The 27,366-nt window shown below is 33.0% G+C and overlaps 1 protein-coding gene across 1 annotated transcript; it reads right to left on the bottom strand.

Annotated features, from left to right (window-relative positions):
• Positions 1-4,410: 4,410 nt before the first annotated feature.
• On the bottom strand, positions 4,411-5,902 carry LOC139842547 (uncharacterized). The gene is made up of 4 exons (XM_071832673.1): positions 5,715-5,902; positions 5,380-5,609; positions 4,824-5,267; positions 4,411-4,778 (listed from the first exon to the last, which is right to left on the bottom strand). The coding sequence occupies exons 1-4, from the start codon at positions 5,900-5,902 to the stop codon at positions 4,411-4,413; spliced, it is 1,230 nt and encodes a 409-aa protein (XP_071688774.1).
• Positions 5,903-27,366: the final 21,464 nt, after the last annotated feature.

Raw genomic sequence — 27,366 nt, 5'->3', positions numbered from 1 at the left:
TATCACGAGCACCCAATTATCAAGGCTTAACTTTCCATCCATAGAACCCCATCACAATAGTGTTAGAACATACACTGTTTCTCGAAAATATATTTCATCCGAAGTGACGGTAGCGAACCGTCTGAATGAGGGTTTGTCAAACCCATATGGATCCACACAACATAAGTTCTCGCTTACACCCGGCAAGTGTAACTAATGATAATCGAATTGAGGATTTTGTTCTAACTCGTATGTAGAATGTTTGTTTTCATACTTGTGTTCACTAGTAAAATGAAACGTTTATGTTTTCTCATCCCAAATGTAAGTTTAAAAGAGTAAAAGTGGGACTATGATCTCACCTTGAGTGCATGAGTAATAAAGTACTTCACAAGTAACGTGTGCAAGGATAATTTCTAGTCTTGACCTAAACAAGTAAGTTGTATCAATAACGGTAAACACGATAGGTCAAAGTTGTTCAATTAGTCCTATGGCTCGTTACGACTCGATTATATAGCATGTGAATCAAATTGTCATGTTTCATGCAAGATATGAGTATACAAGAAGATTAGAACGATTTAAACAAGTATTGGTTAAGTTTGGACAAAAGTCAACTTTGGTCAAGTCAAAGTCAACGAAAAAGTCAACACGTTCGGGTCGGGTCCCGAACTATTTTTCTGAGGTTTTTAATCATATATAAGCATGTTAGAACAAGTTACATGTGAATCGGAGGTGCGTAGCATAGCAAACATCTTTCGTAAAAGTGTAAGTTTGATCAGAATCCAAACACGCCTAATGCCGCGCCGCGACCAAGGACGGCCGCGCCGCGACACTCAACGTGAGCTGGTACATGGGCTGGTGCAAGTGTTCAAGTCTCATTCAAACTTCAATTTATCATAACTAATTAACCGTAAATACCTAAAACGCATACCATACATCATTGGAAAGGTAATTTAACGAGGAACACAACTAAACACCTTTCCACAATTAAAAACATCATTCATAAAAATCAAAATCCAAGTTGAATGCTCATTTAATGTTCATCATAAATACCTTCAGGTTCATAAATGTACATTTATGATTCGGGAATTAAATGCACACATATAATACGCCGTTTTGTTGGTAATCATGCATACAATGCTAATAAACACTTACTAACAATATCTCATGTCATTCAAGCATCAAAAGTTCATTTTAAGTGCTACCAAACCCTAATCAAGAATCAAAAATTTAACAATCATGTTAATGCAAGGTTTTCATGTCATCCAACATACCAAAACGAAGCATATGAAGCTAGTAACACAATTAATACATGAATTCTAACATTTACACAACATTTAATCATTTAAAATCAAGGATTAAGCTAACCCATTTCAAGTGTTCATGCTAGTTACTCATAACAACAAATCAAGTAAAACAAATAACACACACGACATCGCAATGAGCCATAGACACTAACTAACACCATTTCAAGTGTATAAAACGGATTTGAGAAATTTAGAGTTTTTAGAAAGTTACCCAAACAAGATGAAGTTAGTATCAAAACGTAGAGGATGAAGAGAAGATTCCAAAAGTACAATCAGATTTGTTGTGAGATTCCTAAATCGAATTTGGATGATGAATTTGTGTTTGAAGTTTTTGAGAGCAAAAAGGGAAGTAAGAAAAGAGGAAGGAGGTGATGAAATGAAATGTGTGGTGGTGAGGAGGTTACTAGTTAACCAAATTTGCCCAAGTGGCAAGATTAGTCCCTCAAGTTTGTAGTCGGGTGCGGGAATTAACCAAACGAATTATTTTGAAATACACGAGAGTACGGGACGTTATAATCCAATAACGAAAAATATTTAGAACGTTAGCTAAAGGAGGATACGAATCTAGATACGAACGATATTAACAAAAATAAAAATACGGGCGTTAAAATAATTTAACGGAAAAATGCGGGATGTTACAAATCTATGCCTTCCAATTACTCAATTTTTTTCGCAGCGTCTGCGAATATTACAAGATCGCTATTGCTCAGCTTCATCCCAATGCAGTTAATAAGATCGTGTTGTTTGAGATGTACTACAATTCTATCGACACGCAACCACTGCTTAATGTATTTCGCTCTTGCAATAGCCTTGTGCCACACGATGCGGGATGGTTCTCATCCGCAGCAAACTTGGTGTGATGACTTCACCCAAGGACTCTATTGGCAATTGGCACAGTTCGTTCTTTTTTATCAACGACACTGCACATGTTGATAACAACATACCAAGAAAGTGGTGTACAGATTTCGATGCCACCCTAAACGACAAGGTCACTCCAGATGACCTTGAACGAGACATCCTAAAAAGGATCAAGGGTGTAGGGTTAATCCTACGTGCATACTCAAATGTACCGCTATACATTGGTAGGGTTTCAATCCAGTGGACTTGGAGCGACTGCAATGCTCTCTTGATTGACCAAGTGAATAATGGTATATCGCTTAAACTTTTCGCATTAAATTATTACGTAACATGCGTTTCCCCCTTTTTTATAACCTTATGCGTTTTGGTTTTGCAGTGATTGATCTTGACCTAGTTATGAGGTCAGCGGATATTAGGAGGATTAGACCTGCTCATCGCTTAAAAAATGGCGACGGCGAGATTATTCCTATTAATGAGCCAATCATCAATACGCTTACCATTTCTGGTGGTAAAGACCGCGGTAAGCGAAAAGCATCAGAGAGTGCCTCCACCCCTCTCAAAAGACGCATGCGCACTATATCTGAACGAGAAACGAGTAAGTGATTTTCAATTCGCATTATTTTTATATTGCACTTTTACCATTTTCGCACTGTTTTACCATTTTTATATCGCACTGTACGTGCTTATCTCTTTTTAATTGTACTTGCAAACCCAACAGGTGAGGCTACACCGCTCTACAATATTACTGAGAATATTCCCGAGGATATTCTTGAAGAGCCTGGCAACGTAGACTTAACTCTCCCCTCTGACAATGAAACATCCAACCAAGAGGAAGAAGAAGAAGAAGATGCGAATGAAGCCGCGGAAGCAGAACGTGCCATTCGTTTGTACCACAGACTCTGCAAATTCATCCCCAAAAACACACAAGATGAATACCGCAAACTAACTTTTCCTCAAGCCGAGAGACAGTGACTCCACAATTGCTATAACACGATTTGCCTAGCCATTGACAACATTGAGCGCTTCAACGAAGTATCTGACGAATATGAAAAGCAGGTTAAAATCGCCAATGCTCAACAAAGAAAAGCGCAGAAACTTGAGTCCCAACTTAAAAAAGCTGCAGAGGAAAACGCGAAGCTCAAAAAGAGAGCTGAAAATGCTGAGAATGAATTTGCTCTGCTTGTCAAGTATTTGTTGGAATTCGGCGACAAAGTGATGGATTCTAAACCAGTCACTGAGAAGTTTGGGACATATGTCCAGGAAGCTAAACTCACTACTCACTGTGAATGGTATGATCTTCTGTGCGAGCTTGGTGATTTTTCTAAACCGATTCCTTCAGACATGGTGGATGAAATATGTGCCATGGACGATGCCCGAGAGGCGTTAGCTAGAGCAAAGAAAGAGGCTGAGAAAATCACCATACCAGTATTGGAAGAGCTAAGTCAACGCGAGGGCGTTACTTTTGCAGATATTAAAGCGTTGGAGCTTTAAGTTATCTTAGTTAGATTGTAAATATTCACTTCACAATCATAAATTACGCTTTTGTAACACTTCGCGCTCTTTCAGCGCTTATTATTATTATTTACATATTTTCATTTTGCAGTTGCAACTTATTGTATTTATATAGCGCTTTACTTTATCATGTATCCATAATTCAGACTTGCCCTTTGCACTTTCCACATTCGCTATTGTGCACATAACAAACGCGTACTTGTGCGAAACAATCTTTTATTCATTATGAATCTTCTAAGTCCGACAAAGCGATCCTTAGGCATTTTAGCATTGCGAAGCATCTAAGTATTGGCAAGATCAAATACTTAGGAAATTTTATCCTTTCGCAACATTTACTGTTTAACACAAGTGGGCAATTTCATCACTTGGTTTTTAACGCATTATTTCATAATATATATTCTCATTACCATAATTTTAAACATGCCATGTTTAGCGAAAACCATGTCATTTGTTAAAAATATCCGCGGAGTTTTAAATATACTTACACAGACATTAATTCAGTGTTAAGAAAATCAAGCAATTGTATTCTGCAAAATAAGCACTACGTGTGGCCACACGCAGTGTTTTTGCTTTGTATAGAAACAATCACAAACACTGAAACTAACTTTGCTTTATTCATTATTTTTTCGCGATACAAATTGCAGAAAATAAAAATAGCATATCAATCATTGATCAAATTTGACTAAGCATTCTACCACAAACTTTTTATTACAGATATTCGCATCATTCATAGTTGACTGAATGCCCCTCAACTCCTCTACTTTCGGTCACCGTATTCATGGCACAAAAATGGCTCTACTTCCGCAGAAGTTAGCGTGTCTATTCCCTTATTAGCAGAGAATTTAACCATGCCATGTATTGTAGAAGGGATTGCGCCAAACATGCGCAAAGCAGTGCTCCCAAGAATCATATTGAATCGTGACCGATTTCGCATTATATAAAGATTCAACAAAGCTTTGCGCCTTAGCGTTTCATCGCGATCATCAACTAGCTCAATATGTAATTCTAACTGACCAATAGGCCAAGTTGATTCTCCTGAAAATCCAGTGAGCGAAACCGCAGTAGGTTTCATCAATGCTTTAATGTTTGCAGGCAACTTGCTGAAACATTGCTCATACATTATATCTACACTGCTACCAGTGTCAACGTGAACTTTCATAATCACAATACCAGTATTCGCAATGCGGCATGAAACCACCACTGGTTTATCCAAATCCGCACTCAAGTTTGCATGAGTGAAAGTAATAGCAGAACATTGCCAGCTTGCAATTTGTTCAGATATTTGAAATACTGAAATTTCGCCTTGCACTTCTACCACATTAATGACCTGAATTCCGCGTTGATTTTCTTTCTTACTGACCATTTTTACCCCAAGATTCTTCACTGCGGGAGCTTTGCGATCAGCAGTGTTTGGCACTTGCGGAGCATTAGACTCTGCAGGCAAGATAATTGCATTCGCGGTGGTTACCGCACCTTGCGAAACTAAATGCTCTAACTTGCCTTGCTCATATGCTTCTGCGATCAGCTCCACCAAGTCTCTACAATGATTGGTATCATGACCGTAATCGTCGTGGAAAATACAAAATTTGGATTTATCCCGCCTACTATTTTCTCCTAAAGGTTGCGGATCAAGAAAAGACTTAGCAACTCTTTCTTGCAGCAGAATTTCCTTAGGCGTTTTTGTTAGCATCTGAATGATATTGAAAGACTCGTTGTTCCATTTGACCTTGATATCTATCATTTCGCAGATAACCACCACCGCCATTTCGCTGCGAGAATCCAGGACCACGGTAATTATCGCTATTGCCATCGCGAAAAGAATCATTGTCATCTCGCCAACTTTTATCTTTACTCCACCCACACGCAGGGGTGATAGTGCTATCCTCTCCACCTCGAAGATAGTCGTATGTTTCTTGTTGCACTTTAGCGAAAGTAGGTGGGACATCCCTTCGCAATCTTCACACAAGTGTCGGATGCCGCTGTGGATTAATAGCATGCAAAAAACCAGAGATTTTTTGATCTTCAATTAAACTTAGTATCTTTTGGCACTCGTAAATGTACCGCGTTAATAAGGCACTCAAGATTTCTTTACTTCCTTGTTTAATATCATGACATTCTATATGTGTCTTTTTCTGCAGTAAAAGATTCTGAAACTGCAGCAAAAATTTATCGCGAAGATCAATGAAGCCAAAAATACTGCGAGCTTGCAGGCTGTGAAACCACTCTCTTGCGGACCCTTGTAAAACCATAGGAAACACTCTACATGCAACCGGTTCATCCCAATTATAGGTGCTTACCACCCCTTAAAATCGCTGCAAAAAATCCAAGGGATCAGTTAACCCTGAGTAAACTCCCAATGTCGCTGGCACAATAGGCGGTGTAACAATTGGATAATCAGAAATATGCTGAACAAACTTGTCTGCAGCAGTGGTAATTTCAGTCGCCTTTTTTGTGCGAGTATCAGTATTGTCCGAGCAAAACTTGGCGATCATATCTTGCAAAAAATTTGGTTGTGCAAACTTATGTTGCATTGACTTAGGCGCAACGCTTCTAAAAGCAACCACTAAAAAATGTTGAGCATTTTCTCTGCGAATATCATGTAGAGACCCGTCCTAATCCATCCGGACGAATACATTACATTTGGTTACATCGCGAGGTACTTGACCTCTATATGATACATTTTTCAAACATAGCATTCGTTTTTAAAAGACAAACTTTCATTACATCAAAAGTTGACGGCATGCATATCATTTCCTAATATATCCAACTATGCATGACTTGATAATAATCTTGATGAACTCAATGACTCGAATGCAACGCCTTTTGAAATATGTCATGAATGACTCCAAGTAATATCTCTAAAATGAGCAAATGCACAGCGGAAGATTTCTTTCATACCTGAGAATAAACATGCTTTCAAGTGTCAACCAAAAGGTTGGTGAGTTCATAAGTTTATCATAAAACAATAAAATTCATCATTTTGATAGACCACAAAATTTAAATGCTGCATGGTACAAATGGGCCTGAATCCTATACCCACCTGTAATGTACATGCTATATCTTTTAAATACAGTACATCTTTCTAGTATACGAAACCATTTTCATAAATCATAGTAACCGTACACATATCTTGTGCACAAAAATAACATACACATAACCTGTGTATAAAATCATTCTCTCGATATATAACATTCACATCAACTGGTGGCAATTATCATGTCCACATATTTCAATGGTGGCAATTATCATGTTCACATAATTCAATGGTGGCAATTATCATGTCCACATAATTCAATGGTGGCAATTATCATGTCCACATAATTCAATAATAATCCGCAGAACTTCTGTCTGCATAATAATTCATTCAAGGAATGTTTTGTTTGTGTCTATCTCGTCAAACATTTATAAAAGCATTTCATGTATTCATAGTTCAAAATATAATTCAAAAGCATTTAATAAAGCAGTTGTAAAAACAGCACATGTATTCTCAGTCCCAAAAATGTAAAGAGTAAAAGAGAATCAAATGAACTCACCATACTGTATTTTGTAGTAAAAATACATATAACATCATTGAACAAGTGTAAGGTTGGCCTCGGATTCACGAATCTATATCATTCGTATATATTTATTAAAACATATAATCGTATTTGAATGAGTTTATATATATTATTATTAATACTCATACTTGTTATATTATGTTTTATATAGATAAATTTAATATATATAATTTATATATTTTATATCACTAATATTCATTGTAACATATTAATAATATTAATTTATATTAAGGTTCATATATGATAAGAATATATATTTATTCTAGTTGATATATTTTATATATAGCTTAGTTAATATCATTTTAATAACAAAATATAGTGATATGTAAAATTAATATTATTGTAATGTATTTTATAAAAATATTTATTTGTAATAATACTAAAATGATAAGGATGATAATACTAATGATAGTAATAATAACAATAGTAGTGTTAATTTGATAATGATAAAGATAATAACTTTACTAATTTTGATAAAAATGATAGTTTAAAAAATAATAATAACTTTAATAATAATGATACTTATATTACTAATAGTAAAATAATGATAATAATAATATTAGTTATATTAATGATAATTATAACTATAATATTAATGTTAATACTAACAATAGTTAACTTAGTAATAATAATAATAACAATAACAATAACAACAATAATAATAATAACAATAATTACTACCTCACAAGAATAGGCTCCAAAAATAATTGCTTTTGCCAGGGCTCGAACCCGCGACCTCTCGTTCCTCACAAACATCACAAACCATCACTCTGTTCATTTCATTTCTGTTTTAACTACGCCTTAATTCTTATATCCTATATTATTCTTTTTTTTCTACTTCTCTTTCTTCTTTAAAAAAAATATATATATACAACAAACCAGGATTGAACTCGTGACCTCCTTTTAAGTCATCAACACCCTAACCATTGAACCATTAACTTGTTTCTTGTAATAAATCACCCGCTTAATTATATAACTTGTAAAAAGCTGTTTGTCTTTCTTCTTAAAACCAAAACCCAAACGATTATACCAGGTTCAGAAACAGAATCGATAGTATAGTGGAGGTTCATTCATGGGTTTATGAGTCGACTGTAAACAGAAATAGGAAAAGAGTGCAGCATCACAACTGAGTAATATTTTGGCCTGATCGATTTTAACAGATACTGAATGGGGTTTACAAATTCGTGGCCCATGATTACTTTGAGCCCAACAGAAATACAAAGCAACTCATGGCCCAAAAGGACATTGCAGCTCGTTTAGCCATTAAATAAGCCCAATGCTTAACCTTGCAGATCAAATAGTCGCCAGGAAAGATAAAGGGTGGGGTTAATTGATTGGAAGTGTCGGCCACCATTAACTTTAAGATATATATATACACCGTAATATTAGGAAGAAGGAATGTTGTGGATATAAATTTTGAACAGCAATTGTATCAATTCATCATCATTCTTTTTCACTGTCCATCAATAGGGGAACCAAATATATATATATATATATATATATATATATATATATATATATATATATATATATATATATATATATATATATATATATATATATATATATATATATATATATATATATATATTTGATGGGTTTCTTTGGTAGTTTAATCAAACCGATATTAAAGAAGGTAGTAGTAGTACTCTTTACCTTATGATTCATCATTGATCGAAAACAGAAAGCAAGAAGTAGATGTGGCAGTGGCAGTTAAGATAATGGTTTATGGGTTTCGAAGTTTACGAAGAAGGAGGAGGTTTCCATGAAGAAGAAAGACAAAGAAAAAAAGAAAAAAAAAATTGTATCGTTTGAGGTGGTGTCGTTTGGTTGTCTGAAAATCAGTAAGAGTTGCAGCGATTATTGGTTTTATGGGTTTCGTTTCAAAGCAATCAACTAACATCCTGTTGCTTTCGAGCAGAAATAGTGAAAGTGGTTGTGGATGAATAAAACAAAAAGAATGATATGAGTTATCGAGCTAAAGGCTGGGTTTTTGATTGTAAATAGGAATATAACGAAGTGGGTTTGTGTTTTGGTGAAGGTGATTGATTAAACAGAACTATATATATATATATATATATATATATATATATATATATATATATATATATATATATATATAGCAGTACAACAATAGTTTCTTAAGGTTGTTCGGTTATGTTCGAGATTAGTGGTGGTTGTTAGGTGGTGATCGTTTTAGGGTGATGGAGAAGAAACAGAAATAGATGAAGCTCAATCATAGCAGTGGGTTGTGGTTGCGGTGGATTATCAGGGTGGGGGCGAGGGTTTACATGATAAAAGGTGATGGTTCAAATGGTGATTGAGCTACAAAACAGAAAACGAGAAGGTGGTTCGAATGAAGAGGGTTTCCAGGGAATAAAAGGTGATCGTGTATCTGTTTTTACATCAATAAACCATGTATATATATGTATGTAGATATGTAAAAGAGAGAGAGAAGAAAGAAGTCAAGATGATGAAAGATTCGAATGGTTTTTGATTCATAACATTGAGCCAAATGAGTTGTTTTATATAAAGATGTAATTGATTGTTGAATCAATCAGGGATGAAGAAAAATAAAAGTAGAAAAGGATGTTAAACTGAATTTGTTTGTTATTGATAATTGGTATCGACATGAAACAAAATTAGATACAGGAAAGATTTTGATTGTGATATTAAATAGATTCTCATATATTTACAGTTATATCATATTTAGTATTAGTAATAAATAATTATAAATATATTAATAATAATAATACTATTAATATTAATACTAATAATAATAATCATAATAATAAATAATAATACTGATAATAATAGTTATAAAGATGATAATATCAGGATTATTTATGATAAAAATAATATATTGTATTATTTTCTAATAATAATAATACTAAATATGATAATCATAATAATAATATTAATATATTAATATTAATATTAATATTAATATTAATATTAATATTAATAATAATAATGAAAGTAATAAGTATAACATTTATATTTTACTTGTAATTATATTAATATTACATATTATTAATTATGTAATATATGATACTTATATAATAACATATATTTAATATTTAATATTTATACATTTTATATATATTACAACATACATATAATAATAATAGAAATCATACATCTTTATATATAGATTTATTTTAATTGCAACTTAATTACTCTGTATATTATTTTATATTTTTAATTCTAATGATTAAATTATATTTTATTATTTCAAATTATTATATATATACTTTTGTTTATATATCTATACTTATATATATATACACATTTATTTACACACAATTGTTCGTGAATCGTCAGGCATGGTCAAAGGGTATCTGATTACATTAATATAGTTTCGAAATTTTCGAGACTCAATATTACAGACTTTGCTTATCGTGTCGGAAATATATAAAGATTAAGGTTTAAATTTGGTCGAAAATTTCCGGGTCATCACAGTACCTACCCGTAAAGAAATTTCGTCTCGAAATTTGATTGAGGTCATCATGGCTAATAATAAGAATGTTTTCATGACGAATATGAGTTGATAAATAGAGTTTTATCATCATTGAGTAATATAGATAAAACGATTTGATTACGCGAAGAGTATAAGTGAAGCTATCGCAAAAGAGCGAAATGAGTAAATGTAGAATTGTTTTAACTGATGACGTAGTTATGATTGATTTTCGGAATTCATGGGATTTACAGAAAATCTTCGTAATAAGATTTGGTTCTTCGGCGATTAAGAAAATTAAGATCTTCTTTGATTTAATGCGATATTCCATCTTGATTTATCTGTCGGATATTTCACTATAAATCCACCCCTTCGTTTCCTTATTTTCCACAACTCACACCTTCTATTATTTCTCCCTTGATTCATACTTTAAAGTATTCATCAATATAATCCATCCCGTTCTAATCCTTGATATATTCCTAACCTCCATATATGTCATTCTTCTCTTTCATCTACCACCGGAGGATTTTATTTAATCCTACTATTATCTTGGGGTTATAGTGTTATTAATTTTCCCGTGTCTTTACGTTGCAATACGTATTGATATACACGGTTTGTAAATTATGTGTTGTTGTCGAGGTTTATATCTTTCCTTATTTTTCGAAGTCCGTGTTTCTGTTTCCTATAATCATTGTCATCCACAGTTAATGCCCTCTCCTATTTGCTGCGGTTTATACCCCCATTTATACTTCGAAACTTCATTCGTTCGTTTCCTCTTCTTGCCATTAAGCATCGCATGAAATGGTCCAGAATTCGTAGGTATGAAGTTTTGGATGAACATAGTTAATGTTTTAAGAAGGGAATCGTAATGGCACGATCTTAATTTGGTAAATTACCAGAATATCCGAAAAGATAGAACTATTAAGAATATATGTTCTTGATATGTTTAGAGATTGGGTAGAATGTAAGAGTCGTGTAAATGGCACATGATGATGGTATGTTCTGTGAATCATCACGTTCCATTAGAAACTCAGCATGAATTACTGTAATATAATCACGTTGATCAAGTGTCATTATATTATACTAACTCGTGCTTCAGTTCCCAACACTACTTCAAAAGAATTCATATTTTAAATTCGAAGGTTCGCATAATATAGAAACTAAAACAGTTTCCTTTTATGATATAATACGGATAGTGCAGAGAGATAATTAATATCGAACGAGAATATTTATGAAGATATCTTTAGAAATATTGAGGATATTAATAAAGAAAGGTACGATGATATCTTAGGATTTAGAATCAAATTGTGATGAAGAAATTCATTCACGATGATTTAGAGTGGTTAATGAGTAAGGTATTCGCTAAAGATTTCATCAGAAACAGAATCATCTGGATTCTTTATGTACAAGTTTAGTCCTTGTAATTTATTCAGAGTCTCCTTAATGGTTTGCTCAATCCGGTTTTCAGTTCTTTCTTTTCTGAGCTTTGCCAATATACTATTCTTTATGTTTATACCTTCGACGGTTAAGGTCGTGTACAGTTTTTGCTGCTGTATTCAGCTTGTACAGTTTTTGCTACTGTATTTAGCTTATACAGTTTTTGCTGCTGTATTCAGCTTTTTCAGAATTTGGAGTATTGATTTGTGGACTGGGTGCTTTTCAAAATTTCAGAGTGGAAGATCATAATTCTAAAAGATAAGGGTTATATGTATGCTTATAACTGTTGATGTAGATATGCTGCGAGATTTCAAAATACTGATTGCTAATTCTCGACAATTGGTATGGTAATTCTCGTTATAAAATGTAGATGAGTATATGATAAGATTTTAATGTACAAATATAAGGGTTCTTCGGAGAGACTTAAGCTAATGAGAATTGAAGTTGTTGGTAAGTTTACTAATAATGTGATGGGATGTAAACGGTTCCCTGATAACGATGACGAAAGGCAAGCTTATAAATCAAGGTTATAATAAGTGTTATCTGAATGAAAGTCGAAGCTGACTTGCTGGAGCTGTGATAAAATTGGCTAATTTGAAAAGGAATTGCAAAGTTATTTTCGGTAATAACAACGCCAAAGGAGCTAGTACAGATACGTGTTGAACGTTTACTCAGGTTTCGAGTGTTTTTCAGGTGCATAACTATATGTATCAATCTTTTCTTCCGTAGATGAAGTTCGGTTGGTTCATCCTCTCGATTGAGGTGTTTTCAAGAATCACGAAAGGTTTGAATTGCAGATTGTAATCGACATGAATATTTTTCTGAGTTTTGTGAATAGAAGTGATGTTCTTAGCACAGTTTTGAAGTCAAAGTATAACTTTGAAAGATGTAGGAATTTAAAAATGCTTGTATCGGTTATTGCTTGACTTGAATTCTGATCTATTATAATCAGAATATGTAATCGATTGTGGATGAGATCGGTTGTTCTGTGGTGAATGGATTCGTATATCTGTGGATGTAAGTAGGATAGTAAATGACCGTTGAATCAGATTCGAAGAATGTACAGTGTAACTTATTAATGTGGAATCTAAATATTCCTCGGGTATTACCTACCCGTTAAAATGTTTTCATCATTAACATTTTGTACGAAAGAATTTTTAATTACAATCTTTATGAAAATATACTTACATATATATTTTCTTCAGATGTAATCATGGATTTAATGAGTCAATATAATATTAGACTCATTTGATTTTACGTTTGAGCTAGAATAAGTAATCTCTAAAACTATTAGGATCCACATATTCATCGCAGAATATTAATGAAGTTATGGATCAATACTTCATCGTTCATTGCTGTTGGTACTCCTTGGCATCTATGGTGCGTATGATATTGATGTTCGTGGGACAGATTGTGAAATTGAGGCTGATAATGCTAAAAACGAACATATATTTCATAGCATTATTCCTCAAGAAAGACAAGCTTTTAATTGCAATTGTTCTATTTACAAGTGATATTCGTTTAAATAATAAAAGGTGAAGACAAAAGACAGATTCGACGAATTGAAGACGCAAACGACCAAAAAGCTCAAAAGTACAAAAGACAATAAAAAAGGTTCCAATTATTGATAAGAAACGTCTCGAAATTACAAAAGTACAAGATTCAAAACGCAAAGTACAAGATATTAAATTGTACGCGAGGACGTTCGAAAATCCGGAACCGGGACCAGAGTCAACTCTTAACGCTCGACGCAACGGACTAAAAATTACAAGTTAACTATGTATATAAATATAATATAATATATAATTAATTATATCAATTATATATATATTATATTTATATATAAAAAACCGTCGGCAGAGAAACTCCAAGGGTGTGAGCTGTAAATACATTCTCCGCTACTCGCGGAGTTTGAAGAGGCTTTTGCCGCGAGTCGCGGAGCCCCAATTTTCAACTCTGGCTATAAAGCAAACCGAATTCTGATCATTTTTCATATTCTATTTTCTCATCTCTCTATCTATACGATATATATATATATATATATATATATATATATATATATATATATATATATATATATATATATATATATATATATATATATATATATATATATATATATATATATATATATATATATATATATATATATATATAATTTATATTTTAATTTTAATTTTAATTATAATTCTAATAATAAGGGTATGTTAGAGAATGTTGTAAGGGTGTAAGTCGAAATTCTGTCCGTGTAACGCTACGCTATTTTTAATCATTGTAAGTTATGTTCAACCTTTTTACATTAATGTCTCGTAGCTAAGTTATTATTATGCTTATTTAAAACGAAGTAATCATGATGTTGGGCTAATTACTAAAATTGGGTAATTGGGCTTTGTACCATAATTGGGGTTTGGACAAAAGAACGACACTTGTGGAAATTAGACTATGGGCTATTAATGGGCTTTATATTTGTTTAACTAAATGAAAGTTTGTTAATGTTAATATAAAGATTTACAATTGGGCGTCCCTATAAATTACCATATACACTCGATCGGACACGATGGGCGGGGTATTTATATGTACGAATAATCGTTCATTTAACCGGACACGGGAATGGATTAATAGCCACTAGAATAATTAAAACAGGGGTGAAATTACATTCAAGGGTAATTGGTGTAATTGTTAACAAAGTAGTAAAACCTTGGTTTACACGCAGTCGATAACCTGGTGTATTCATTAAACAAAGTATTAAAACCTTGTTACAATTCGAATCCCCAATTAGTTGGAATATTTAACTTCGGGTATAAGAATAATTTGATGAGGACACTCGCACTTTATATTTATGACTGATGGACTGTTATGGACAAAAACCAGACGGACATATTAAATAATCCAGGACAAAGGACAATTAACCCATGGGCATAAAACTAAAATCAACACGTCAAACATCATGATTACGGAAGTTTAAATAAGCATAATTCTTTTATTTCATATTTAATTTCCTTTATTTTATATTTAATTGCACTTCTAATTATCGCACTTTTATTTATTGTTGTTTAATCGCACTTTTAATTATCGTACTTTTTAATTATCGCAATTTTATTTTATCGCACTTTTATTATTCGCAATTTCATTATCGTTATTTACTTTAAGTTTTAATTTAAGTCTTTTATTTATTTAATATTTTACATTAGGTTTTAACTGCGACTAAAGTTTTAAAATCGACAAACCGGTCATTAAACGGTAAAAACCCCCCCTTTATAATAATAATATTACTTATATATATGTTTGTATTTTTATAAAAGTAAACTAATATAGCGTTGAGCTTTGTTTAAAGATTTCCCTGTGGAACGAACCGGACTTACTAAAAACTACACTACTGTACGATTAGGTACACTGCCTATAAGTGTTGTAGCAAGGTTTAAGTATATCCATTCTATAAATAAATAAATATCTTGTGTAAAATTGTATCGTATTTAATAGTGTTTTCTGCTAAAATTAATAACTATTTTATATACACCTCGCGAAACATCAAGTATTTTTGGCGCCGCTGCCGGGGAAAGCTATCTTAAAAGCCGGAAGCGCAACGCTAATATAAAAAAAAAAAAGATTTTTAGTTACTTTTATTAAAAGTCGTTTTTGTAAAAATACGTTTTAAAAATTCGAAAATATAAAAAGAAAAACAAAAATATATGTATTTTTAAGATTTTGTTAAATATTTAAGTTTTATAAGTTTCTTTATTTTTATTTTAGTTTATAAAAATATAAGTTTTATTTTAAAATCTTTTATTTATTTAAAAACAGAAAACAGAAAATAAAAAAAAAATAAATAAATAAAGAAAAACGCGTAAAAATTCAAACCTGTCAGCTGAATTCTGGAACCCCGCGACTCGCGGGGTTTGGTGCAATAAATGCCGCGACTCGCGGAGCCTTTCTGACAGGCGACAAAAAACCCTAATCCTGCATTAATTACGGGTTTTAATTAATTATTATTATTATTTAAACCTAATTATTATTATTATTATTATTAGTTTTATTTTAAGATTTACTTTTTATTTAATTTGTTTTATTTAGTATTAATTAGTTTAATTAATTTGTAAAATTAATAGTTTTATTAAATAAAAAAAATATAAAAATAATATTTTTATAAAATTGTACTTTTTACAACTTTTTGTATATTTTTATATTTTGTCCCTTTTTAATCGTTGTAGCATAACTTTTGTATTTTTAGCTCATATTTAATTTTAAACTTAGTTTTTGCTATAGTCATTTTTACTCCTAGATTTTTAGGCTTTGCCGTAGAATTCCTTAAGTGCTTTTTCTTTAGACTAAGATTTAGGTGCTTTAGAATTTTGCGACGCCTTTTTAAGTTTTAGTTTCTTTTTAAGTTATTTCCATTTGGGATTTAGTTTCTCCTGTAAGCTTTAATATTTTTAGACCTTTTACTATGTATCAATTATCATTCCAATTAGTAATTTCAATTTGCGATTATAATTTTAAGTTAGTTGTAGTAATAAGGTTAGGTTAGTCAAGTATTTTTAAGTTTTGATAAGTTTCTTTTATTTTTCCGTCACCTTTTATTTTTCAACCATTTTTTCTTTTTCGACCTTTTTCGACGAACTCTTTTTCTCTCTTATTTCTCGCCATTCTAGTTTTTAGGACATAGAATTTTTTCTACTTCTTATCTAAATTTCTTAAAATTACGAAAATTTATTTTAAGTGGTTAAATTAATAGACATCAAAATTTTCTGATTCGTAGTAATAGTTGGATTTGTACGTGGACCGGGTTATTGGAGCCAAACAGTCCTCAATTATATTAAGACCAAACGAATCCTGCCCCTCTGCTGCATCTTTTGGCTATTCAAAACGTGGGCAAAATCAGAAAAGTCTATTAATTGGATAACTTATTATAATTTTTCTTTCTTTTTTAAAACTAATAGGATATTCAGTGAATGCACCGAGCAAGACGTTCATCACCTTTTGTACGTTCACCACCTGTAACTAGATCAAGACATTTAGCAAATATAACCGCCGTTGATTTTTCTTTAGAATCGTCATCCAGTCAACCAAGTACTTCAGTTCAAATTTCCGATAATCCATTTTTTGAACCCAACCTCACAATTGAGAATCCAGAGAATATTCAGGAACGGTTCATAGATCCTGAACCATTAAACTTTCCTCCGGAGCCACCAATCATTCAAACAGAGATTGTTGAGGAACGAACCATTAAATCAGAATCATCTAGTGATACCGATTCAACAAATTCAATTATGGAGAATCTGGAACCTTTAAGTATGGAAGACCGAATGAGAGCTAAACGCACTGGCCAAGGTCACGCAATTACTCATCCAGACATTAATGCGCCAGATTATGAAATCATAGGACAAATTCTACACATGGTGACTAATCAATGCCAATTTAGTGGTGCGCCGAAGGAAGATCCAAATGAACATCTACGTACCTTTAATAGGATCTGCACACTATTTAAAATCCGAGAAGTGGAGGATGAACAGATATATCTCATGTTATTTCCCTGGACTTTAAAGGGAAAAGCCAAAGATTGGTTGGAATCATTACCTGAAGGGGCGATCGATACATGGGACGTTTTAATTGACAAATTTCTTAAACAATTCTTTCCTGCATCTAAAGCCGTAAGACTTCAAGCAGAAATTGTTACGTTCACACAGAAGCCAAATGAAACTATATATGAGGCGTGGACAAGATATGGAAAGTTATTAAGAGGATGTCCGCAACATGGTTTAGACACCTGCCAAATAGTACAAATATTCTACCAAGGATGCGACATCACTACAAGGAAAGATATAGATATAGCAGCTGGTGGTTCTATTATGAAGAAAACCGAAACTGATGCTTACAAAATTATTGATAACACTGCTTCCCACTCACATGAGTGGCACCAAGAAAAAGATATCGTTAGATCATCTAAAGCAGCTAGAGCCGATTCTAGCCATGACTTAGATTCCATTTCCGCAAAGATAGAGGCTGTGGAACGACGAATGGAAAAGATGACTAAAGATATTCACTCAATACGAATTAGTTATGAACAGTGTGGAGGACCACATTTGACAAAAGATTGTCTCAGTATTGAATTAACAATGGAACAAAGAGAGAATATTTCATACATAAACCAAAGGCCTGGAAATAATTATCAGAATAATTATCAACCGCCAAGACCGATTTACAATCAAAACCAGAATTATAACCGAAATATTCCATACAACAACCAACAAGGTCCTAGCAATCAACAAGTATCCAATAATACTTACAATCAGCAAAGACCGAATTTTCAAAATAAACCACCACAACAAACCGATGATAAAAAACCAAATTTAGAAGATATGATGACGAAGCTAGTTGAAACTCAAACGCAGTTTTTCACATCTCAAAAACAAACTAATGAACAAAATGCTCAAGCATTTAGGAATCAACAAGCTTCTATTCAAAATCTAGAACAAGAAGTGAGTAACCTAGCAAGGTTAATAGGTGAAAGAAAACCGGGAAGTCTACCTAGTGATACAAATGCTAACCCCCGGAGTGAAACAGCTAAAGCCATTACCACAAGAAGTGGCACAACACTTAAACCACCTGAAATACCTGTAACTTCTGATGAAGCCATTCCTACTCCACAAGAACCACAACCTGATCAAGATAAGGAAAAAGAACCGGTAGTTGAAAAGGTTAATGAAAATAACACAGTTAAGGATAAACCTTATGTTAAACCATACCAACCACCACTTCCTTACCCGAGTAAAATGAAGAAAGAAAAACTTGAAGCCGAGCAATCCAAATTCTTGGATATGTTTAAACAGATAAATGTAAATCTTCCTTTCATTGATGTGATTTCAGGAATGCCTAGATATGCTAAATTCTTGAAAGATCTAATCTCAAATAGAAAGAAAATGGAAGAACTCTCGGCTGTTACTATGAATGCTAATTGTTCAGCAGTGCTGTTGAATAAGATACCGGAAAAATTATCTGATCCAGGAAGTTTCACAATTCCATGTTTTCTGGGTAGTCTTAGTTCAATAGAAGCATTGGCAGACTTAGGTGCTAGTATAAATCTAATGCCGTATTCACTATACGCTAAACTAGACCTTGGAGAATTGAAACCAACCAGAATAAGCATACAACTAGCCGATAGATCAATAAAATATCCTAGAGGGATAATGGAGAACATGCTAGTTAAAGTTGGTACTTTAGTATTTCCAGTAGATTTTGTTGTTTTGGACATGGAAGAAGATTCTCAAGTTCCTCTCATATTAGGAAGACCATTCTTAAACACGGCTAAAGCAATGATAGACGTGTTCGGTAAGAAACTGACCCTAAGTATAGAGGATGAGAGTGTTACCTTTTCAGTTGATAGAGCAATGCAACAGCCACAATCTGCAGATGATACATGTTATTATATTCAAACTATAGATGCACATGCAGAATTATTAGAAGAATTTCCAGAATTACAAGGAACAGGAGAATGTTCTTTAGGAGAAGGTAATGAACCAATTGATGAAGCTGAAATGTTAGCTACACTTATAGCTAATGGATATGAACCAACAACAGAAGAAATTCAAATGCTAAAAGAAGAAGACAGATATCGATATAAATCATCGATAGAAGAACCTCCAAAATTAGAGTTAAAGCCACTTCCAAACCATTTGGAATACGCTTATTTACATGGTGAATCTGAATTACCTGTAATAATATCGTCTTCTCTTACTGAAAATGAGAAATCACAACTCATTTCTGTGTTGAAAGCTCATAAACCAGCCATTGCATGGAAGATTCATGATATTAAAGGAATAAGTCCTTCGTATTGCACACATAAAATCCTTATGGAAGAAGGTCATAAAACGTATGTGCAACGCCAACGAAGACTAAATCCTAATATGCAAGATGTAGTTAAGAAAGAGATTATTAAACTGCTAGATGCAGGTTTGATATATCCAATTTCTGATAGTCCATGGGTAAGCCCAGTTCAATGCGTACCTAAGAAGGGTGGCATGACTGTCATCACAAATGAGAAAAATGAGCTTATTCCTACTAGGACTGTAACAGGATGGCGTGTATGTATTGATTATAGAAAATTAAATGACGCCACCAGAAAAGATCACTTTCCCTTACCTTTCATTGACCAAATGTTGGAAAGATTAGCCGGAAATAGTTACTATTGTTATCTAGATGGATTTTCCGGATATTTTCAAATTCCAATAGCACCCGAAGATCAAGAGAAAACCACATTCACGTGCCCTTATGGTACTTTTGCTTACAAACGCATGCCATTTGGACTTTGTAACGCCCCTGCAACCTTTCAAAGGTGTATGATGGCGATTTTTCACGACATGATAGAAGAATGCATGGAAGTATTCATGGATGACTTTTCAGTCTTCGGTGATACATTTAAATCATGTCTAGTTAATCTGGAACGAATGCTAATTAGATGCGAAAAATCAAATCTAGTACTTAATTGGGAGAAATGCCATTTCATGGTTAAAGAAGGCATCGTTCTTGGACATAAAATTTCAAAAGAAGGAATTGAAGTGGATAGAGCTAAAGTAGATGTAATTGCTAAACTTCCACATCCCACAAATGTTAGAGGAGTTAGGAGTTTTCTAGGGCATGCCGGTTTTTACCGACGTTTCATAAAAGATTTTTCTAAAATTGCCACTCCTATGAATAAACTCCTAGAAAAGGATGCTCCATTCATCTTTTCAGATGAGTGTATCAAATCTTTTAATATTCTTAAAGAAAAACTCACTAATGCACCGATCATGATAACACCAAATTGGAATCTACCATTTGAACTAATGTGCGATGCAAGTGATTTTGCAATGGGAGCCGTTTTAGGACAAAGGATTGAAAAACGATTTCAACCTATATATTATGCTAGTAAGACGTTACAAGGAGCACAAACAAACTATACAACTACTGAAAAAGAACTCCTTGCTATTGTCTTTGCTTTTGACAAATTTCGATCATATCTCGTTCTAGCAAAAACGGTGGTCTATACCGACCATTCTGCTCTTAGATACCTATTTTCAAAACAAGATGCTAAACCAAGATTAATCCGTTGGATCTTACTCTTACAAGAGTTTGATATTGAAATCCGAGATAAAAGAGGAGCAGAAAATCTCGCCGCTGATCATCTTTCTCGTCTTGAAAATCCCGAATTAGAAGTTCTAAATGAATCAGCCATACAAGACAACTTTCCTGATGAATATCTATTGAAGATAGATTATAAAGAAATCCCATGGTTTGCAGACTATGCAAATTATTTAGTATGTGGATTCCTTGAAAAAGGATTATCGTACCAAAAACGAAAGAAATTCTTCAGTGATATAAAACACTATTTCTGAGAAGATCCACATCTGTTTAAAAGTTGTCCCGATGGAATAATACGCCGATGTGTATTTGGAGATGAAGCTAGTAAAATTTTAAACCATTGTCACACAGGACCAACAGGAGGGCATTATGGGCCAACTAACAGCAAGAAAAGTTTATGAAGCTGGATTCTATTGGCCTACAATTTACAAAGACGCACACCTTCTTTGCAAATCTTGTGATGCATGTCAAAGGGCCGGAAAAATAAGTCAACGTGATGAAATGCCACAAAATGTCATCCAAGTATGTGAAGTATTTGACATTTGGGGTATTGACTTTATGGGTCCATTTCCAAAATCTAATAATAATCTATATATACTCGTAGCCATTGATTATGAATCTAAATGGGTGGAAGCACAAGCTCTCCCAACTAACGATGCACGAGTTGTAGTCAACTTTTTAAAACTTCTTTTTGCAAGGTTTGGAACACCGAAAGCTTTAGTAAGTGATCGGGGTACTCATTTCTGTAATAATCAACTTGAGAAAGTTCTTAAAAGATATGGAGTAACTCATAAAATCTCCACCGCATATCATCCACAAACAAGTGGACAAGTTGAAAATACCAACCGAGCTTTAAAACGTATTCTAGAGAAAACCGTAGGATCAAATCCGAAGGAATGGTCCATTAAATTGGAGGATGCACTCTGGGCTTTTAGAACAGCCTACAAAACTCCAATTGGAACCACACCTTTTAGACTTGTTTATGGAAAAGCATGTCATCTTCCAGTAGAAATTGAACACAAAGCATTTTGGGCTTTGAAAACATGTAATCTTGATTTACATGAAGCCGGACGTCTACGATTAAGTCAACTAAACGAATTAGAAGAATTAAGACATGAAGCATATGAAAATTCGTTAATCTATAAAGAAAGAACGAAGAAATGGCATGATAAAAGAATCAGAAGTTCAAAAGAATTTAAAGAAGGAGACAGAGTTCTTCTTTTCAATTCACGATTCAAGCTATTTCCTGGAAAATTGAAATCAAGATGGTCTGGACCATTCATAGTCAAAAGAGTTTTCCCATACGGAACGATAGAATTAATAAATTCAAATGGGATTGAATTTAAAGTTAATGGTCACAGAGTTAAACATTACATACATGGTCCGATGGAAGTCGACAACGAAGTTAATCACAATTTCGACACCACAGCTAACTAAGTGTGGGGAGAATCAAGTCTTTAAAGGATAATATGTATTTCTGTTAGAGTTAGATTGTCTGTTTTCGTGTAGTTCTCGAAAATGGAACCCGAATGGTCTTTCCCTAGCAGACCCTAAAGAACTAGTCTTCTCCCCCCATTCTGAATTTTTATTTTTTTTAGGCTTTTATGAAATGAAGACTGCCTGTGAACTAAACCATGGTCTAATGCTACACGCTTTGATCACTAAACGTAATAATGACATACTCCCGAGTGAAATAGTATCAGTAATCAGAGAAAGAATGGACGGAGTTAGAAAAGAATCCAGATGCGAAGATAATAAGTTACAATTTGGTAAAGGAAAATCAAAATCCGCAGCAAAAAGAAGAGCACGACACCTAGAAAGATGTCACAAATGCGGAAAATGGTCACATGGAGGTAAATGTTCAAATAATCAAACCTATTCAAATACCGAATTTGTTACTTTATGCAGAGACGGACCGTTCATATGTTTAGAAAAAAAGACACTGAATGCTCGAGGTTACGCCTATGTAGCCATGGAAAACCAATTAAACCGACTATCTTATGAATGGGATAGATCATATAACTAAGAAATCTATTTCACAGGTATGTCTGTACAGTTTTTATTTTTATTTTTAACCTTTTGATAATAAACGCTAATTTGTTCGCTAAAAAGTATTAAATTGGTATTAAATAAAATTAGGTTTGGCGACCGAAATTATTGATATCATTCAAAAATTTATTACATCACTGCAAAATTTAACGTTTATTCTTAAGGTATAAATATCTTTAAACAATCAACCCAAAATATTTCAAAAATTCGTCATGAGTTAAATTAGGTTTTGGAACCGAAATTACTTTACCGAAAAGAGGGGCACATATTTTTGATAATATTTGATTGATTAAAGTGGGATAAAAAGACAAAAAGATTTTTAATTTTATTTTTACCATATTTTAAAAATTAATATTTAAATCTTAAATTAATATTGAAAAACTTTGTAAAAACAATATATTTAAAATTGTAAATATTTGAAAAATAAATATAAGTTTGATATGAATTTATAAATTTTTAAATTAAGTTTGGTGTGAATTTTTAATTTTTAAAATATTAATTTTTAATTTTTTGCATTTCAAATTTTAAGTTTGGTGTGAATTTTTAATATTAATTTTGAATTTTATATTTAAGTTGTGTGAATTTAAAAACAAAAATTTACTTTATCTCATTAATTTAAGAATATGATTTTTAAAATTCGTCGTAAGTTGAAGACTAGGTCTTTGAACCGAAATTGCTTTACCCGAGGGAGGGACGAGAACTTTTATTATCATTATTTTTAATCTTATTGATTTAAAGTATGCCAAAAATAAAAAATAAAAAAACCCAAAAATCTTAGCTTTTAAAACAATCGCTACAAAAAAAAGACAAATTTTAAAATTTTGTCGAAGGACGGACTAGGACAACCATCCGAAACGACCTCGTCCTAAATAATAAGGGAAACAAAATTTTAAAATTAATTTCTTAATTGTTTTCAAAAGTTAATGATTATAAAAAAAAAAAAAAAAAAATACCAAACTCCGCGACTCGCGGAGTTTGGAGGGTATTTTGCCGCGACTCGCGGAGAGACTAAAAACCGGAAAAAAATATAACTGCAGAACAGATCAGTCCCCAACCCAAAACAACAAAAACACTGCGAAAACTGCTGCGAAAAACCCCGAAAAACCCGAAAAATACCCCCAAAAATCCCAATTTTTAACCGTTAATCACCAAATCTTTTGCTAAAATCATGTTGAGAAGGATGCTATCTAAGAATTACTCAAGAAAAACGGTAAATTTCTACACCTAAACACCATTTAATTCGAAATTTGGTGTTCTTGAGCTATTTTTTCCCCAATTTGATTTTGATGCTTTTTAGTGTAATTAAGCTTAAATTGTTTATGTATTATGCTTGTATAACCTAGATTGATGCTGTTTAACATGATTAGAAGCCTTAAACTTCAAATTTTAAATAATCTAGGGTTTGTGTTCTTGAGCAAATTTGGGGCTTTTTGATATAAACAGGTTATGGCCGATTTTTGTCATGAATTGTTGCTAAATTGAGTAGTGTAACATGTCTAGGTAGTTAAATGATCCAAACTTTGAGCCTAAACATGATTTTGAGAATTAAAGTGGACTTTTTCAAGTCTAAAATTCATGAACTTGATTTTTGAAAGATAATGCCATTTGAGACTTGTTTAATTGCTAGTAATGATTATTTTGACATGTTATTTGAGTTGAATGCTTATGAACTTGGCGAAAATTTTCGTATATGCTTATTTGAAAAAGTGTAGATTTGATGAAAATATGAAAATGAGCTTAAGTTTGATATAAATTGATAATGTCATTGTAATTATTTTGATTGATGATTTTGCTGACACTAATGCATATTTGGATGCACAAAATTTGTGTTTGATGTGTTTTGCAGAATGAAAGGGGTGAATCTTCATCCCAAGCTCGCAATGCTCCTGCTGAGAATTTGAAACAACCGGAGGTGGATAACTACTACAAGCAGGATGTACCTCATCCAGTCATGACCTTTTCCGATATGCACTTGGAAGAATTGCACCCGAACCTGAGATTTGACAGACTTTGGATAGATTATCCAAAATATCAACGGGGTTTGCATACTCTTCACTCTAAGGTTGTTGAGGTACCGAGGGTCATAGAATGGGGACCCTTAGAAGCTGTAGAATTGGCCGGGCCAATTAGGGAATTACTTGTACAGAGGTATGGTAATTCTTCTTTTAATGACTGGATATGTTTATTCACCATACGTAGACCTGTATATAAAGTATGGTGTGAAGAATTGTTATGTAGTATAGAGTTGAATGATCGGGTAGCTAGTTTAACCGATCGTTCTTTTATTAGATTTTTGTTAGGCGGTTCGATGCGCCACATGTCTTTACTGGACATGGCTCAGGCTTTACGTATATATACGCCTGAGGAGTTAGCGTCTGCCGATTGTAGAGGATTGATACTAAACGGTAGAAAGATAGATGAGAATTTTGATACACACGGTGTGTGGAGTCAAATGACAAGCCATCACCGTTTCAAAGGGGGAAATTACTCTTATTTGGATATAGATAGAGCCGAATTAAGAGTGATACATAGGTTTTTAGCTAATTCGATTACACAAAGGGGTAAAAACAAGGAAAAAGTAAATGAACAGGATTTGTTTTACCATATGTGTATTCGAGACCCACAAAGCGCTGTAAGTATACCATATTGTGTGGGTTATTATTTATCAGCTATGGTTCGGGGGATGCAACCACATAGCATAATAGGAGGTGGTATTTTTATTACTTTGATTGGTGAATATCTCGGTGTGGATATAAGTCGGGGGGGATTATTACTAGAAGAGCCGGAACCCCGCGATACTATAGGTTTAAATGTATACCATGGTGCGAAAGTTTTGAAGAGGCGAAATAACGCCGCAGTACGATACCATGGTAGACATCCACAGGTGGAGAGAAACCAGCAGCAAGGTAATGTAGGAGGGGGGAATGAGATGCAAGAAATGCATAGGTTTATAGCTTCTCAGGAATACGAAAATGCTAGACAGAGAGCATTTGAAGATTGGCAAGTTCATCAGAACCAGATCATAGCTCATTGCCAACATATAGGTAGAAACTATATTCCTACACCGAAACCCATCTTCCCTCCTTGGTCGATAGAGATGCAGCCACCATATCCTACGTATGACCCTGCCGAAGCATTCTATAGCACTTATGGTTATGCCTGGAACCCCTATTGGTACCAATATCATCCTTAGTTTACTTATTATTATTTTTTTATTTTGTAATTTGTAATTATTGATACATTTAATACTTTTGTTAATATTGTAATCATTTTTATAATTATCTAACTTTTATTCTTAGATTTTAATAATTTTTGAATGTGGGGTAATATACCAAACTTCAAAAATATGTATATATGTTTGCAGTTTATCTTATGTACACAACAGGGTAAAACAACGCATTTTCAAAGACTGGCATTAAGTTCAGCAAAAGCAACTAATTTTGACGACAAGATGCAAAATATATGTGAAATAACAACAAGACGGAATGAACAAATGATGTGCACCATTTATCATTCAGCAAACAAACGCCAATATATTTGGAAACTTTGGTAAAATTTAATCATTTTCACACAAATCACCCTCAATAATTTAAATTGTTACTGATTTCTTGCAAATGAGGGCATTGCAAGATCTTAAGTGTGGGAAGGGGTTAAATTCTTTCGGATTTTAAAAATTTTTACTTTATACACTTGGTTACCATTAAAAATACTAGTAAAGCAGTAGTTGTATTAGAATCTAGTGCTCTCCGATAACAAGGAACAGCCCTAGTCTTATATACTGACTACCCACTTCTAGTAAAATTTTTCAAAATTTTCAATTAAATGAATTCAAAATCATGTTTATACATATTTATGAACGATAAAACTAGGTTTTAACACCGAAATTATTGTTACCTCGGAAAGGACATAAATTAAGAAACAAACTAAAATGTTAAAATTCATTTAAAATGGAATAGAGGACGATAAAAAGGAAAATAAAAGCCAAGTGTGGGAAATTTACCAAGTTATCTTAAACATATGTCACATATATCTGTAACAAATAACTGAAAATACTTTTGCTTTGGACTAAACTAAACTGTTTTTACCCGATGAAAGAAAA

The sequence above is a fragment of the Rutidosis leptorrhynchoides genome, chromosome 4 (assembly GCF_046630445.1).
Source record: "Rutidosis leptorrhynchoides isolate AG116_Rl617_1_P2 chromosome 4, CSIRO_AGI_Rlap_v1, whole genome shotgun sequence".
Lineage (NCBI taxonomy): Eukaryota > Viridiplantae > Streptophyta > Magnoliopsida > Asterales > Asteraceae > Rutidosis > Rutidosis leptorrhynchoides.
The sequence above is the reverse complement of the archived record's forward strand: the minus strand, read 5'-3'. Positions and strand labels throughout refer to the sequence as shown.

Bases quoted from the DNA above. Each gene is read 5' to 3' on its own strand.
- LOC139842547 (XM_071832673.1), bottom strand. From the start codon at position 5,902: ATGGTTTTACAAGGGTCCGCAAGAGAGTGGTTTCACAGCCTGCAAGCT. The intron at 5,610-5,714 runs GTACATTTACGA...ACTTGTGTGAAG, and splicing joins TTGAGTGCCTTATTAACGCG to ATTGCGAAGGGATGTCCCAC. The intron at 5,268-5,379 runs GTCAAATGGAAC...CGCAACCTTTAG, and splicing joins GCGAAATGATAGATATCAAG to GAGAAAATAGTAGGCGGGAT.